Source organism: Salarias fasciatus, chromosome 18, assembly GCF_902148845.1.
Source record: "Salarias fasciatus chromosome 18, fSalaFa1.1, whole genome shotgun sequence".
Taxonomy (NCBI): Eukaryota; Metazoa; Chordata; class Actinopteri; order Blenniiformes; family Blenniidae; genus Salarias; species Salarias fasciatus.
The window spans coordinates 28790206-28806937 of NC_043762.1; the positions used below are offsets into that span (position 1 = coordinate 28790206).

The 16732-nt window shown below is 44.0% G+C and overlaps 1 protein-coding gene across 4 annotated transcripts; it reads right to left on the reverse strand.

The window, feature by feature from the left end:
* Positions 1–180: 180 nt before the first annotated feature.
* On the reverse strand, positions 181–13072 carry LOC115406000 (E3 ubiquitin-protein ligase HECTD3-like). Of its 4 annotated transcripts, none has more exons than XM_030115844.1 (20): positions 13001–13072; positions 11708–12111; positions 11225–11481; positions 10991–11147; positions 10013–10128; positions 9813–9923; positions 9643–9725; positions 9369–9534; positions 9164–9245; positions 7462–7644; positions 7330–7382; positions 4071–4239; positions 3867–3980; positions 3696–3785; positions 3297–3503; positions 3049–3178; positions 1273–1347; positions 989–1067; positions 799–870; positions 181–654 (listed from the first exon to the last, which is right to left on the reverse strand). In XM_030115844.1, the coding sequence occupies exons 2-20, from the start codon at positions 12047–12049 to the stop codon at positions 582–584; spliced, it is 2559 nt and encodes an 852-aa protein (XP_029971704.1). In that variant the 5' UTR covers positions 12050–12111; positions 13001–13072; the 3' UTR covers positions 181–581. The 4 variants fall into 4 exon arrangements, with proteins under 4 accessions (XP_029971704.1, XP_029971701.1, XP_029971702.1 ...); XM_030115841.1 differs by having other exon boundaries at positions 989–1070; XM_030115842.1 differs by lacking the exon at positions 13001–13072 and adding an exon at positions 12868–12995 and having other exon boundaries at positions 989–1070.
* Positions 13073–16732: the final 3660 nt, after the last annotated feature.

The window sequence follows — 16732 nt, forward strand, 5'->3', positions numbered from 1 at the left end:
TAAAGATTTTATTCAATTTAGGCTATTCTTTTTATTCCTCCTCTAATCACTTTCCTTAATCAGTTATATGTCTTGCTTTAATGTATTTCTTTGGATAGTACTGTGAAGTGCCTTGAGTCTGAAATAAAGTTAAATAAAATTCAAATTATAAAGTTTGAAATTAACACAATTCCAGCCATTTGAAAATATGATTTATTGCATGCAAAAGACGTTTGACTTGCTTTTTAATTTATTTTGCTCACCAATCACCAATGATATATCCTGCGTTTCAGTGGTTTGTCTTTTGTTGTGATTTGATAAATCCATTTCTGCCCGTTACATATCACCACAAAGAGAAATGAAGCATTTTTGTACAGTTATCATTGTACCTTCATTCATTACATACAATCATTCATGATGCACCAACACAACACACAGAAGGTGTCAATAAAATCCCTCTTTAATTAGATTCTCATATTCATGATTATATACAGATAAAGTTTGATTAGCAGACATCAGTATTTAGTGATTAATTTGGAGTGTTTCTTCTCAACTGCAGTTTGTTGAGCATGCAGTGGTCCTTGGGGCAGCAGGAGGGCTTGTCAGTCTCTGTCAGTGTCGATGCTCATACAGTTGTACACAGCAAAACGCAGCTTGTCCTCACAAACCTTCGCGCTGAAGAGAAACAAAGCAGTGGAGGACATAAACAAAGTAGTCAAGGTGGCTTTTCAGAAGTTTTATTTTTAAGAATGTTTTGGAAAACACTTAGCTTTATGTTTTTTCCTAAAAAAAAAAATAACACATGTACATCAGCAGTACCTTGTGTACTTTGGTAGATCAAGAGTGCTGCTGCAAGTCGATGCACGGGGAAGCTCGTCGTTTGTTGGAGAGCTGTATTAAGAAAGAATATACGTCGGCTGCTTTAGGGCGGCTCAGAATGTAGCTTTGATTCGATCGAGACATCCCTCCTTCATAAAAGAGACGCAAAAAGGAATTCATTGGTGCTCACCTTACTCTTTCAAAATAGACGCAGAAAGGTGCGGGGAGTCGACTCCGACCAGTAACAAACTTGAGGAAGCGACTGCGGTCTTCTGGAAACAGAATTCAACATTCCTGTAAGTCGCTGTGCTCAATCCTTGACATCTCAAGTAACTTTGAGGTAATCCAAGTTCTAAAAGGCTTGATAAGATGTGTAAAAAGGAAACAATCTTTTGGGAAAAAGACACCAAAAATATGCAGTTGACTTGGCAAAAGACATATGCTGTATTAGAAAAATATAAATAGTAAACTGACCATTGGTGAAGTTTGTCAGCGCCTCCCATAAGTACTGCACTCTCTGGTCATTTTGTGTCTGGCTTCCAAATTGTGCTGTGGGGAAATCAGAAGAATCAATTCCTTGAAGACATTGAGTTGACAAACTGCATAGACACCACAAAGCGTGACTTGCTTCAATAGAGAATGCATACATACGTGGATAAATTTGATGGTCCCTTCATTTCATAAAAGAAAAATTCACAGTGGTCGGAGAAACAACTGACATAAGCAGTAATAAATAAAAAAATTCTTTGAAATTTAACTAATAAAGTCAGGCATTGCTTTTCAACCATGCTTCAACAAAATTCTTAAAAAAAACCAAAAAAACAAAATAAACTCATGAAACAGGCCTTGACAAAAATAATGGTACCCTTAACCTAATATTTCTTTGCACAACCTTTTGAAGCAATCACTGCAAAGAAACGATTCCTGTAACTGTCAATGAGACTTCTGCACCTTTCAGCAGGTATTTTGGCCACTCCTCATGAGCAAAATGCTCCAGTTGCCTTTTCCAGATGGCGTGTTTCAGTTCCTTTCAAAGATGTTGAATAGGACTTAGGTCAGGGCTCATAGAAGGCCGCTTTAAAATAGTCCAGCGTTTTCCTCTGAGCCATTCTTGAGTGTTTTTAGCTGTGTGTTTTGGGTCATTGTCCTGTTGCAAGACCCATGAGCTGCGACTGAGACCAAGCTTTCTGACACTGGCAGCACATTTCTCTCTAGAGTCCCTTGATAGTCTTGAGATTACATTGTACCCTGCACAGATTCCAGACCCCTGTGCCAGATGCAGCAAAGCAGTCCAGAACATAACAGAGCCTCCTCCCTGTCTCACAGTGGGGACAGTGTTCTTCTCTTGATATGCTTCATTTTTCCTTCTGTGAACATAGAGCTGATGTGCCTAGGCAAAAACTTACATTTTTGTCTCATCAGAAGCTTTGTGGTTTGGCAAATCCCAGTCTGGATTTCTTTAACAATGGTGTCCTCCTAGGTCGTCTCCCATGAAGTCCACTTTGGTTCAAACAGCAAAGGATGGTGCGATCTGAAACTGATGTTCTTGAGCTTGAAGCTCACCTTTAATCTCTTTGGAAGTTTTTCTGGGCTCTTTAGTCACCATTCGTGATATTCATCTTTTCGATTTGTCATCAATTTTCCTCCTGTGGCCACATCCAGGAAGGTTGGCTACAGTCCCATGAATCTTGAATTTCTGAATAATATGTGCATCTGTAGTCACAGGAACATCAAACTGCTGGAGATGGTCCGACAGCCTTTACCTTTAACATGCTGGTCTATAATGTTGTTTCTAATCGCCTGAGACAACTCTGTCCTTTGCTTCCTCTGGTCCATGCTGAGTGTGGTACACTTCATGTGACCACCTGTCGCCCTATATATGAGCCCACTGTCTGATTACAAGAATGTAGACACCTGTGATGCTAATTAGTGGACAGGGTTAGGACTGACATGTCACATCATTTGTTTGGTCACATCATTTTCAGTCTTTTCTAGGGGTACCATTATTTTTGTCCAGGCCTGTTTCATGAGTTTATTTTTCAAAGTAATTCTGTTAAAGCATGGTTCAGTTTCAATGTCTGACTTTCATTAGTTAAATTTCATACAATTTTTATTTATTACTACTTTTGTCAGATTGAAGTTGTTTCTCTGACCATTGTGAATTTTTCTTTCATGAAACAAAGGGTACCAAAATTTTGTCCACGTCTGTATTTATAGCAGAAAAGGTTGGAAATTGTCAAAGACACGCACCAGATAGTTTCAGAGCTTCCACTGTGATCTCTGGGTCTCCGCACACCTTCTTCTCCACTTCCTGCCAGGTGAGCAGGTCCAGCACGGCCTGAGGGACCACCTTCAGCAGCCCCGCCCGCATGGCTGCAATCTGCACATCCACAGAACCAACCAACTGCACATTTAGCTGTGCACACGTTTCATGAAAGAACAAAAGAAACCCAGCAGTTCAGACCAGAGAGGTAAGAGAAGTGAAGGTGAAGGCCCACCTGCTGTTTGCTCTCCTCCAGCCGAGCCTTCTGCACCAGGCAGATGAACTGGCTGCGGTCCTTGTAGTGAACCGACACGTTGCTGCCGCCGGGGATGAGCTCCACCATCTGGCCGTCGGTCAGCAGTGTGGTGTAGACCAGCTCCTCCCCGAACCTGAACTCAAACATCTCCTGGTCCATGTTCTCCATGGCCTCCAGCAGGTTCACCTGAACACACGTCCACATTTAGCAGCGAGCCAGGACCAGGACAGAATCAGTGACCAAACAAGGCTGCTTTGCTTTCATGTTCTCTTTCAACTGAAATACATATGTAACAACAGATATAAAAATAACAGAAATAGGAAGAGAGAACACAGCATACCATCTTGTGACTGTTGAACAAATATACATTATCCTCACCAGCACAGAGTCGACTGCTGGAAAGTCTTTACTCCAGATGACAGGTTCTCCAGTCAACTGCTTCCACACCAGGCTGGGCAGAGCCAAGACCTGCAGACACAAGACACTCGTTCAGGACTTTATCATAAAACAATGAAATCCAAAAATAAGTAGAAAGTGAGTCCTACTCACCAAGAACTCCTTCCCTCTGAGAGCACCTCCCATTAACTGACCGATCCACTCATACTTGTGGAACTCTTTGCAGGACGGGTTTGGGACGTAGTAATCTTTGGTGTCTGAAGCATCCTAAAAGATAAAGAAAATAGGATTTCAGTAAAGGGACAACTCTGAATTCAAGTCCTTTCTAATGGGCACTGAATGATGAGGAGCAGTTACTTGGTTGGAAGTCCGGATGAAGAAGGGCAGAGGTAACGCACTCTCGGCGGAGCTAGGACAAAGCTCCGCTGAAACGTCTGTCAGGCTGTCCCGAAACCCACCGCCTTGGTCGCTGATTCCCTCGCCAATAAAGTCACATTCCCACCATTGTTCATAAGTACTGGGCCATCTGTTGAGGTGGAAAGAAATTGAGAACTTAAACCACTTTGTTACAATCACTACCCATCCATCCATTTTCTACCGCTTATCCGGGACCAGGTCGCGGGGCCAGCAGTCTCAGCAGAGATGCCCAGACCTCCCTGTCCCCAGACACTTCCTCCAGCTCTTCCGGGAGGATCCCAAGGCATTCCCAGTCCAGCCTAGAGACATAGTCTCTCCAGCGTGTCCTAGGTCTTTCCTGGGGTCTCCTCCCGGTGGGACATGCCCGGAACACCGCCCCAGGGAGGCGTTCAGGAGGCATCCTAAAGAGGTGCTGAGCTGGCTCCTCTCGATGTGGAGGAATAGCGGCTCTACTCCGAGCTCCTCCCTGGTGACTGAGCTCTTCCCCCTGTCTCTAAGGGAGCGCCCAGCCACCCTACGGAGGAAGCTCACTTCAGCCGCTTGTATCCGGGATCTTGTCCTTTCAGTCATGACCCAAAGTTCATGACCATAGGTGAGGGTGGGAACGTAGATTGACCAGTAAATTGAGAGCTTCGCCTTTCGGCTCAGCTCCTTCTTCATCACGATGGACCGATACAATGACCGCATCACTGCAGATGCTGCACTGATCTTGCCTGTCAATCTCACGCTCCATCCCTCCTCCACTCATGAACAAGACCCCAAGATACTTGACCTCCTGCACTTTGGCTCCACCATTGCACCGATCCTCCAGATCCTTCCGGGCGAGGACCATGGCCTCGGATTTGGAGGTGCTGATCCTCATCCCCGACGCTTCACACTCGGCTGCGAACCGCCCCAGTGCATGCTAGTTCAGGTTCAATGGAGCCAACAGGACTACATCATCTGCAAAAAGCAAAGACGAAATCCTGTGGTCTCCAAACCGGACCCCCTTCGGCCCATGACTGCACCTGGAAATTCTGTCCATTAAAATGATGAACAGAACCGGTGACAAAGGGCAGCCCTGCCGGAGTCCAACATGCACTGGGAACAGGTCTGGTTTACTGCCGGCAATGCAGACCAGACTCCTACTCCAGTCATACAGAGACCGGACGGCCCTTAACAAGGGGCCCCGGACTCCGTATTCCTGAAGAACCCCTCCACAAGATACCATGAGGGACACGGTCGAATGCCTTTTCCAAGTCCACAAAACACATGTGAACTGGTCGGGCGAACTCCCACGAGCCCTCAAGCACACTATGGAGGATCTAGAGCTGGTTCAGTTTTCCGCGACCAGGATGAAAACCGCATTGTTCCTCCTGGATCTGAGGTTTGACTATCCTCCTCTCTAGTACCCTGGAGTACACTTTCCCAGGCTGAGGAGTGTGATCCCTCTATAGTTGGAACATATCCTCCGGTCCTTCTTTTTAAAAAGGGGGACCACCACTCCAGTCTGCCAATCCAGAGGCACCATCCCCGACCGCCACACGATGTTGCAGAGACGTGTCAAACAAGACAGTCCCTGGGCATCCGGAGACTTAAGGTACTCAGGGTGAATCTCGTCCACCCCCGGCGCCTTGCCACCAAGGAGCTTACCAGCCACCTCGGTGACTTCAGCTTGGGTGATGGATGAGTGCACCTCTGACATCTCAGCCTCTGCTTCCTCCACGGAAGACGCGGCGACAGGATTGAGGAGGTCCTCGAAGTATTCCTTCCACCATCCTACAATATCCCCAGTTGAAGTCAGCAGCTCCCCACCTCCACTGTAAACAGTGTTAGTAGAGACCTGTTTTCCCCTCCTGAGGCGCTGGACGGTTTGCCAGAATTTCTTTGAGGCCGACTGGCAGCCCTCCTCCATGGCCTCCCTGAACTCCTCCCGGGCCTGAGTTTATGCCTCCACAACTGCTCGGGCTGTAGTTTGCTTGGCCTGCCGGTACCCGTCAGCTGCTTCTGGAGTCCCATGAGCCAACAAGACTCAATAGGACTCCTTCTTCAGCTTGACAGCAGCCCTTACTTCCGGTGTCCACCACCGGGTTCGGGGTTTACCGCCACGACAGGCACCGGAGACCTTACGACCACAGCTCCTAGCAGCTGCTTCGACAATGGAGGTGGAGAACATGGTCCATTTTGACTCAATGTCCCCAGCCTCCCTCGGGATCTGGGAGAAGCTCTCCCAGAGGTGGGAGTTGAAAACCCTGCTGACAGAGGGTTCCACCAGAAGTTCCCAGCAGATGCTCACAACACGTTTGGGTCTGCCAAGTCTGTCCGGTTTCCTCCTCTGCCAGAGAATCCAACTCACCACCAGGTGGTGATCGGTCGACAGCTTTGCTCCTCTTCACCCGAGTGTCCAAAACATGCGGCCGACACAACAATGACACAACAATAAAGTCGATCACAGTCCGCCGACCTAGGGTGTCCTGGTGTCAGGTGCACTTATGGACACCCCTGTGCTCAAACATGGTGTTAGTTATGGACAAACTGTGGCTAGCATAGAAGTCCAATAACAGAACACCACTCGGGTTCAGATCAGAGAGACCGTGCGATCCAATCACCCCCTTCCAGGCCTCACTGTCGCTGCCCACGTGAGCGTTGAAGTCCCCCAGTAGAACAATGTAGTCCCTAGATGGAGTACTGTCCAGTATTCCTCCCAGGGACTCCAAGAAGGCCGGGTACTTTGCACTGCTGTTTGACCCGTAAGCCGAGACAACAGTGAGGTACCTGTCCCCGACCTGAGGGACCAGGGATGCAACCCTCTCGTTCACTGGGGAGAACTCCAACAAATGGCGGCTGAGCTGTGGGGCTATAAGCAAACCCACACCAGACCACCGCCTCTCACCACGGGCAACGCCAGAGAAGTGGAGAGTCCAGCCCTTCTCGAGAGGTTGGGTTCCAGAGCCCCGGCTGTGTGTGAAGGTGAGCCCGACTATATCTAGCCGGTACCTCTCAACCTCCCTCACAAGCTCAGGCTTCTTCCCCCCCAACGAGGTGATATTCCACGTCCCTAGAGCTAGTCTCTGTATCCGAGGATCAGGTCACCGGGCACCCTGCTGTTGGCTGCCACCCAATCCACATTGCACCTGACCCCTATGGTTCCCTCGGCAGGTGGTGGGTCATCTGGAGGACAATCACGATCACATCGATAAATATCTACGAAATATGTCACCTGTAATTCAAAGTCTTCTTCCGTTTGGCAGATCCCTTGAGAGCCTCGTACATCTGAAGGAGGAAAATCCTTAATATCAGACTGAACATCTGCCCACCGCAGTGCAAATATCTCCATCATGACAGTCAATACCTGATTGAACAGGCTGTTCCTGCAGCTGGAGTCCAGAGACGGGTTTTCTCTGTGCGCCGCAGCCAGACCCCTGTTGACCACCACTTTTGGTTTTGTTGGTGGCTCCGGGGTCTCCGAGTCCTGCAGGCTCTGAGCAATGAGCTCAGCGCGGCGTTTGGACAGCGGCAAAAACTGTTTTATGCTCTACAGTTACAAGAAATGACAAATACTAAAAAGATTCATGTAGGAGTGAACAAAATATCAAGTGTTCGTTTGATATGTGCTCGAACTATCAATATGTTTATGGCAATACAAAACAAATGTAAAAAAAAAAAAAAAGTACTGTGGTTTGGAGTGAAGAAAACCAAGAAAGAAGGACCGAAAAGAAAGAGGAGCATCCCTCGTCTTTACTCAAATGAAGAAAGTCAAGCAATTTAGGCGACCCAAAGGTAGGGATGGGAATTGTTAAGAATTTAGCGATTCCGATTCCATTGTCGATCCTGCTTATCGATACGATTCTCTTACAGATTCTCTTATCTATTCTCATTGAGTGAGAAATTAAACAATACAAATGGGTGTTTGTATTAACTCTTTAATATCTTCATCCCGAACAGAAGAAAAAATATCTATGCCATGAAAACTTTGCAAGCGTTGCAAGTAGCCCCAGTTTCATCTTTTGGTGTGAAATACAGCCAAACTCTGGAGTACTTCTTCCTCGACGCCATGCTCAAAACCAAATTAGCTGGGCTCACACTGGATGCCCGTGCGTGTCCAGTCTGGCTCTGGTACAGAATCACCCAATCACTTTTGGGGCAGACAGATCTGTCCAAAAAATAATGTTAAAACCGTCCAACAATAGACAGCAGCCCAAATGTCAATCTCTGTTGAAAATGCATGTTAAAACCGTAAAAACCGGATCTGCATATTAATAATAACAAAGAAAACATCACAAACACATAACCATTTCAGCAACCCATCTGTGCGGTTCAAAAGAAGCTTGATTGTGCAGAAACACGCCCAATCTGGCAACGCAAAGCCACTCCAGTCAAACAACTTTTCTGGAATTTTGGTGTCATTTTACTTTCCTACAATGATTAAGTACAACATCGTTCATTCTTCTAATGCATATAATGATTAAATTGTGTTGTTTGATACATATTCTACCAGAAGAATTAAAAAAACAATGTTAAGGCAAAAACAAGACACAGATTTTATTTTGAAATCACTGATTTGGGAACACGTATCTACTTTCCATCTGGCACCCGACTTGTTTCTGTTTAGATTGACACGGCAGTGCTCCGGAGTGCGGAAAAGTAGGATACTTGCTGAAAGTTTCCGAACCGCGGCTCTGCAGCGGCGTCAGAGTGGACCGCAGCCACCATGGCTGCTGTGAGCCCAGCGAGAGCCCAGCGTTACGCTCCGCCCGCGATACGTCATCACGCACACAGCGGAACCGATAAGTGGAATCGTCAAGGAGACAGACAAACAATTCCTTAGAATCGAGGCATGAGGAACAGGTTCCACAAAAGAACCGGTTCTCTATTCCCATCCCTACCCAAAGGTCAACATGTTTGTCATAAAATACTACAATGATGAATCATCTGTTAAACTTCATAGGTTACATGGAGTCTTGTTTGAGTCATTTATTACAAAGAACCATGATTTTTGATTTTCTCAAACGAATGTATCAGATGTATTCATAGAAAGTGTTCAGATGAATCACCTTGATTTTGCTGAAGTCACCAAGGCTGTAGTTCCAGGCTGGCACCAAATAGGGCAGCACGCTGTCCAGGAGATGGACGAACCTGCAGAGGCAAGACGGATAAGTAGACCCACTGCCAGAACATCGCTGTAAAGCCACGCCTCTCAACCCAGGAAGACACGGTGCTTTTCCACTTGTAACAGGTGGTCCAAGGAGGACGGCCTACCTCTGAATGAGCAGCGCTCTGTGGTACAGGACGTCAGGTGGGACACTCAGCAGACGGGGGTAGCGCACCAGCTTCGACGACCGGAACTCGTCTGCATTGACGCCGAGGTCTTTCTCACGGGACGACGTGATCGACAAGCCTCGGATCCGGACGTCTGTCCCGTTGTCTGTGAGAGACAAGGAGAAAACACGTCTTGAGTTTGCATCTCCAGAGGTTTCTGTTGAAAGACTATTTGAAGGCAGGAAGAAGGCAGGAAGAAAACCAACAGCCTGACCTACACACTCCTCGATTCGAATCTCAATGACAGGAAGATGGCAGGCCATATCTTGCAGTACACACACTTCTCCAGTCACAGTTCTGGAGGCCAACAGAGACAATCAATTATATCAGCAACAGAACAATAAATCTAAAAAGAGTTCTGGTGATGAGAGATGATTTTCTCACTCATCTACGTCGACCTCGTTCAGCTTCTTCAGGTGTTTGCCGCCTCCATGAATTGTGATTTTCTTGGGCATAAGGTTTTGGTCATCCATGTTTACACTCAGCATCATTTTCCTGATGGACGAAAAAAAAGAGGCTCAATAGAAGCATGCTCACAATTTATCAGGAACTTATAAGACAGCATGTGGGAGGGGGGTTCTTACTTGACCACAACGCCTCTCCTCATCTCCAGGCGGATCCAGTGTTTACCACTTTTGTCTGCACTCTCCCAGTATGTGTCAACGTCCGCATCCGTCAAATATCTTGGGTCGGAATAAGTCTCACATCACCAAACATCAAGGTGGCATGAAAGGAGAAAGGAATATTCAAAAGATACATGCTTACTAAAACACATGAAATTCACTGCATGGATAAAACATTTTACTTGAGACAGAATTTTTCTTTGTGCCTGCCCTTGGCAAGGCGCAAAGATTACAATCCTTGCTGGGCCTCGTCCAGGGTCGACATTTTATTATTCTTCTGACACGAAAACTTTAATGGAAAACTCATCCAGCAAGGTTTGGAGCAGCACCACAAAAAGCAAATCAAGACGTGTCGAAATTCTGAGAATTGTGTGGTATGACTTTTCTCGGCGTTCCGGTGAAAAATAACCGAGAAAATTGCCAAAAACCGGAGATGTTTTCCCATATATTCTGGATGAGAGATGCCTGAAAATCACACAAAAATTCATCCCCCAGCAACTGAACGGTAAGTCGCCATACTTTCACATCATTTACAATGTCATTTACATATCAAAAAGAGGCATTTTTTTCCTATACACAGACGTGAAAACCTCATTTCAGTATCTTTTACAAAATTTAAATGATGAGCCTTCAAGTACGGAGAGGATTTCAGCCGTTTTTGGAGTTTATAATGGGTGTGTATTGGAGAGGGTAGAGTGGAAGAAAGGAATTTAGAGTGTGAGAGGCTCTCGATTTAATCCAATCCCCACACACGCACGCACGCACGCACGCACGCACGCACGCACGCACGCACGCACGCACACACAAAGCCACAATTTCCGCAGGAATTGTCTGGTTACCATTTATGCTTTTAAGAGTTTTGCGAAGGCTTGCATCAAAGTAAAAACAGCCAGTTTATCCATTTCAGAAAATGTTTGTGAAAAGCAAAATGATGCTCACCTCGTTTGAAGACACACCGATGCTCCTCACAGAGTCTTTCAAACATCCCAGGATGTGTTCCGCCCACTTCTGCATCACGTCCTCCTCCTCTTTCTGGTCGTACAAGTAGTGCACCAGATCCTCATCACATTCAAACGTCCATCCAGGAGGAACGTACCTGGAAAGGTCAAAGTTTACATTATGATTTGTCTAAAACATCAACTGTCCAGTTTGACTTCATTCAACCAGACTCACCTCAGCTTCTGGACGGCAGCGTCGTCACACGCCGCGATTTGGGGTTTGTTGGTTTTGTAAAGAGCGTTTTCCACCACGTCCACCACCTGCTCCCACCGGTTGCAGGGTTTGTGGTCGAAGCCGAGGAGCTGCTGCTGCCTGCTGATGGTTTCTGGAGACTCCACTGGTACCAGGCTGTCACCCCCCTCAGTGTGTTTACACACCAGGATCCAGCCTTCCTCCAGCTCCTGGCCCGGACGCTGCTCCTCCAGCTGCTCCTGAAGACAGACAGCCGTTGTTTTTGTCAATATTTATTTTCATCTATTCAACAGAAACATGCCGTTTTTACTCATTTCCTTAAAGCAAAATGAGTCCCCTTTATTATAATATAGGTATGTAATTAAACATTTCAGGACTTCTGAAGATAAAAAATGTCTCATGACACTTAAATACATCATGGAAATATGGAAACTGCTGTCAAAAGGAAGCAAGACAAGATCTTACCTTGCTGATTTTAACCCACAGGCCCTGGTCGTTACAGAATTTCTCTCCCGTTGTCCAGATGCAAGTTCCTTTCTTCAGTTCAAGATTGTATTTGCATAATGTCTTGCTATTCGGAGGATGATGAGGACTTTCATAGACTGATATGAGAGTTCCAATGGAGCCGGTGGAAGCTCCGCAGGAGGCAGAGGCAGATGATGAGTCCTTGCAGATTTTGTAGCACTCCTCTTTGGGGACATAACACAGACACTCGGGTACCGACTCCCCTTTCCTCAAACTCTCAATACACCTGTTCAGGAAGCGGATCCTGCCCAGCAGATAGTGTGGGTTGTTGCTCAGAGACATGGTGGTGCAGATGATGGAGGAGCCAGACAGCAGTTCAGCATCTCCAGACTGATACCATAAAGCTGCACAAAGAAAATGGATTATTTATTAATCACAGGCTTTTATAAACATCCTTCACTATATTGTAGGTTAAAATAAATAAAAAATATTCCCTGTGCCATAACAACAAAATATTTTTAAAGTTTAAAGCTATCTAATGTTCATACTCCATTAAATCCCTATTTTTCCTGCATTGAACAGTCATGTTCTTGGAGTATGGATCCACAGTGAGAGTTCAGCCTGTGAAATCCTGATCCAAAGTCCACCTCTCTCATCTTTGGGCTGCCACTGCCCCCTGTGGTATTATATCTGTGTCCTCTGAACTACACTGTATTTGACAGCGCTGCTGCAGAGAATACAAATCTAAAGGCAGACACACACCCTGTTCACACTCATAAAGTGAGATATTTGACTTTATTATCTCTGTTACAGATAAAGAAAACAACTGTCTATTATAAACTAATTTATTTTAATTTGAGGTTTTCTGAACGTTAGAATTCCTTGAGGAAATCCCCAGACGATATTAAGAGTTGTTGTGATCATTATTTTAAAAAGTGTTTTTGTATTGCAGGCTTCTTACTGCATCACTGCGTCATAATACTTAATGAGTCAACTTTTCCCATTCAAACACACCGCCCCGTTTCTTCAGCGGCTCTATTTAAAGACTCCACTCACTCAGACGACAACCAAACTAACTCCCAGTAACACTGAATTCAGTCGCATATTTTAAATCAATCATGTATTAATATATTTCATGTCCATGGTGTGTCTGTTCTCACCAGCAGCTCACTCAAAGTTGCAGTCAGTGGACGGGCTGCCCAGTTTAGGACAAGCCACGCTCTCTACGGAAAAACTCACTTCGCTTTGATTAAAACCCAGAGTAGTGTCCAGAAACAGTGAAAGGTACCGAACCTCCGCTCAGCTGGAGTTTCTCTGAACGCCGGGAGTCCAACGCCGCCGGTTCCGTAAACGCGGAAGCGCAAATCGACTGTTTTGAGCCTTCTGACTTTCCGTAGGTGGGTCGTCCTCACTTCCGAAAATAGAATTTTTTTGTTTTTTCAGAATTGAATTGAAAGTCCTTTATTTTTCCCACAGGGGGAAATTGCAGACTTTTTTTTTGTTTTTAATTGAACCAAGGCAACATCAACAGTCCTACAAAGAGGTACGAAAAGTAACACAAAAAGTCACAGAAGATAGAAAGAAGAGAGCAAATAAAATACAACTAATAAAATAAGAGGGGTCTGTCCACATGAATGTCCAATGGGTTAGGGGTTGTCCACGAGTTTGATATCTTCAATCATATTAAAAAGTTTCACAGCAGTCCGTTTTTTCATATGTTTCAATAATGAGAAGAATAGAGACATTTCTTTGTGAAACACATTGAAAATAGGCTTGGATTTCAGAAATCTGCATTTGTGTATGAAAAATGTTCCTAGTATTACAATGACATTCACTAACATGTCTAGCAAGAAGTTATTAATTACAAATCCATACAAAATATTTTCACATTCAAAAGCAGGAACTGGTACATAGATAACCAGTGATGGAGGTCATCCCAAAAGGCTTCAGAATACATACATTCGTAAAACAAATGATCTGTAGTTTCAGTGTGTTCATTACAAAAGGAGATGTTATTATTCTCAAAACCAAATCGTTTGCTTAAGAAATCAGCTGAGGGATAGATTCTATTGAAAATTTTGAAATGATTTTCTTTCATTTTGGGGTCAATTGGAAATTTGAAGAATTTAGATCTTAAAATTTGAGCATCTTTTTTGGAGAAAAAATTTAGGATTGAATTTCTCGATGATTTGGGAAAATTTCTTTATTAAATATATTTCTAACAGCAAAGTTGGTAAGTTTGGAATCATTTAGCCTGTAACCATTCAGCATGACCAATGGGAGACTTGCCTGAATTTTGTTTTATGCAAGTCTGATGCCATTAACAGGACTGCCTGAGGTATTGCTTGAATTACTTGATTATATTGGTGCTTGTCAGTTATATTAAATTTGGTACTTACATTTTCAAAAGTTAGCATTTGTCCAGAGCAGTCAAGTAAATGCATTACAGACCAGATTCCTTTATCAAACCAATTTTGTAGAAATATAGATTTGTGTTTATTTAGAACATATCTACAGTTCCAAATTGGGGTCAAAGGGAGACTGAAATTATGCTTGTAAATTAATTTCCAGTAGTATAGTAAAGTCTGCAGATGAAATGAAGAAATTTTGATTGGGAGCTTATTTAGGTCATAATCACATTTAAGTATGAACTCTATTCCTCCTAATTTTGTGAAAATGTCATTTGGGATGTGAAACCAGAATTGTTTGGGTTGTTTAAGAAACTGTCTCAACCAGTTTGTTTTGATAGTTCCATTGATACATTAAAAGTCTATGGCTTTTACACCCCCCTCCTCATATTCCTTAACCATAGTACCTTTTTTAATGTAATGTGTTTTCCCTTTCCAAATGAAGCTGAAGATGGTTTGATTAATTGCTTTGATAGCATCTTTAGGTACGGATAAAGAGTAAGTGGGGTAAATGAATCTGGAAATATATTGCGTTTTAGTGAGAAAAGTTCTTCCTACAATAGAGATGTCTCTCTGAGACCATGACTTTAGATGAGTTTTAGATTTTTCGACACAGTTCCATATATTAAAGGGGCTGTATCATGCAAAATTCACTTTTTGTATGTTTTAACCTTGTTATATAGTTATGTTCTCACCAAAAACACCCCCAAAGGCTTTTTTTCCTTCGTGCCTGCGTGTTTAAGCTTTCCCAGTGTTTCTGCTGCTCAGAGAGGCAGCCCCTCCCGCACCCGTGAAAACGCTCTGTTTTCCCACGTTTACATCACATGGTGAAGATGGCTCCCCTGAGCCCCCCCCTCCCGCAGGCCCTCGGCAATCAGCGTTGCTGCTTTTTGTAACTCCGATTTCGAGGATAAACTTTGACCATCGTCTGAAAGCAACAGTCAAGCAAGAGCAAGAGTCTGAAGGGTCTGAAGGGTCTGCACTTGGTGAGTTTCTCACAGGAAAAGACGTTTTGCGTGTGGAGAAGCTAGAGCTAAAGCGCCAAAGCTATCTCGCGTATTTGTTTTGAAGCTCCGATTGGTTGAAGTAGCTGTCAGTCAAAGTCCACAGGGGGAGAGGCGGGATTTTCAGTGAAACGGAGCGTTTTCTCTTCCGGGTTTCAGAATTAGCCCCAGAAAATCTTTTATTTCACACAAAATGACTTTAACTTAGCGCCAAAAATAAACTATTACCATGTTAATGCCATTTCTAGGGTTTGGACTAGCTAAAAAAGCATGATACAGCCCCTTTAAGTTTGGATAATTGTTCGATATCTTTAGTGATATATATACACCCAAATATTTCACTGTTGTCTTTACAGGAATGTTATGAATGGCTGACAGATTGCAATCATGAATAGGTAAATAAATAATAAATTCACATTTACTGAAGTTTAATTTTAAACCAGACGCTTTAGAAAAAAAATCAACAGAATCAAGGATTTTTGGCAGTTGATCAGAGTTTTTCATGAATATGGCTGTATCATCAGCCAACTGACTGATGGTTAGTTGTTTCCCTAGAATAGTTAAAGGTGCTGTAGGCAGGATTTTGCTAGTCAGTGCAAATTTTTCTGTGTTTTCTTTGGATTAAATGTTAGAGTATCCATTGATAATCCTTTAGGAGTGTAGCATAACTGCACTACTGCGAGGGCGCAGCGTTTCCATCTGTCTCTGTTCTGAGCTGAAAAGGAATCTCGACAGCGCCAGGTGTCTTTGACCAATCAGAAGAGCCCCTGAGGCTCTAACAATGATTAGTCGAGGGGCGTTCGCGCACATTCTTGTGGGAGGGGCTTAACTTGCGTCAGGGCGTGATGTCAGAGAAAACAGGACAGGATTGGCTGTGCTGGGTTTCAAATCGCCATCTTAGATGGGTCAAATCGCCATCTTGCTTAGGTAACCCTAAGCAAGATGGCGGAGATGCCGAATCCTACAGCACCTTTAATTTGTTGAAGTCTGATTTTTTTCATTAGAATCGATAGCATCTCAGCTGCTGCAATGAATAGTAAGGGTGAGATAGGGCAGCCCTGCTTTATTCCCTTATTAACTGAAAATCTTTGGGAAGTGCCCTGTGGTAGTATAACGGTTCTGTAGTGTCCGTAAATATTAATTCAACGAAATCTATGAAGTGATTTCCGAAACCTAGCATTTCTAGTGTTTTAAACATGAATTGGTGCTCTAACATGTCAAAAGCTTTAAAGAAATCTAGAAATCAAATAAAACCGTTGTCGTCAATTAAATCCTTGTAGTCAATCAAGTCAAGAATAAGTCGTATATTATTGCGAATTGAACGTCCCTTAATGAAACCAGATTGAGTTTCCTATAATGTCAGCGATACCTGTTTTAAGTCTATTGGCAAATATATGAGTTAACATTTTGTGATCGTTGTTCAATAAAGTGATTGGTCGAAGGTTGTCAGTTAGTTTTGGGTCCTTACCAGGTTTGGGGATTAAGGTAATAACACCTTGTTTGAAAATAGAAATAAAAGAATAAAAGAAAAAAGAAGGCAAAAATAATCCACACAAACACTTCTAGACGTGTTCAGCTAGATATAGACTGCGTTATGTGTGTCAGGTCGACAA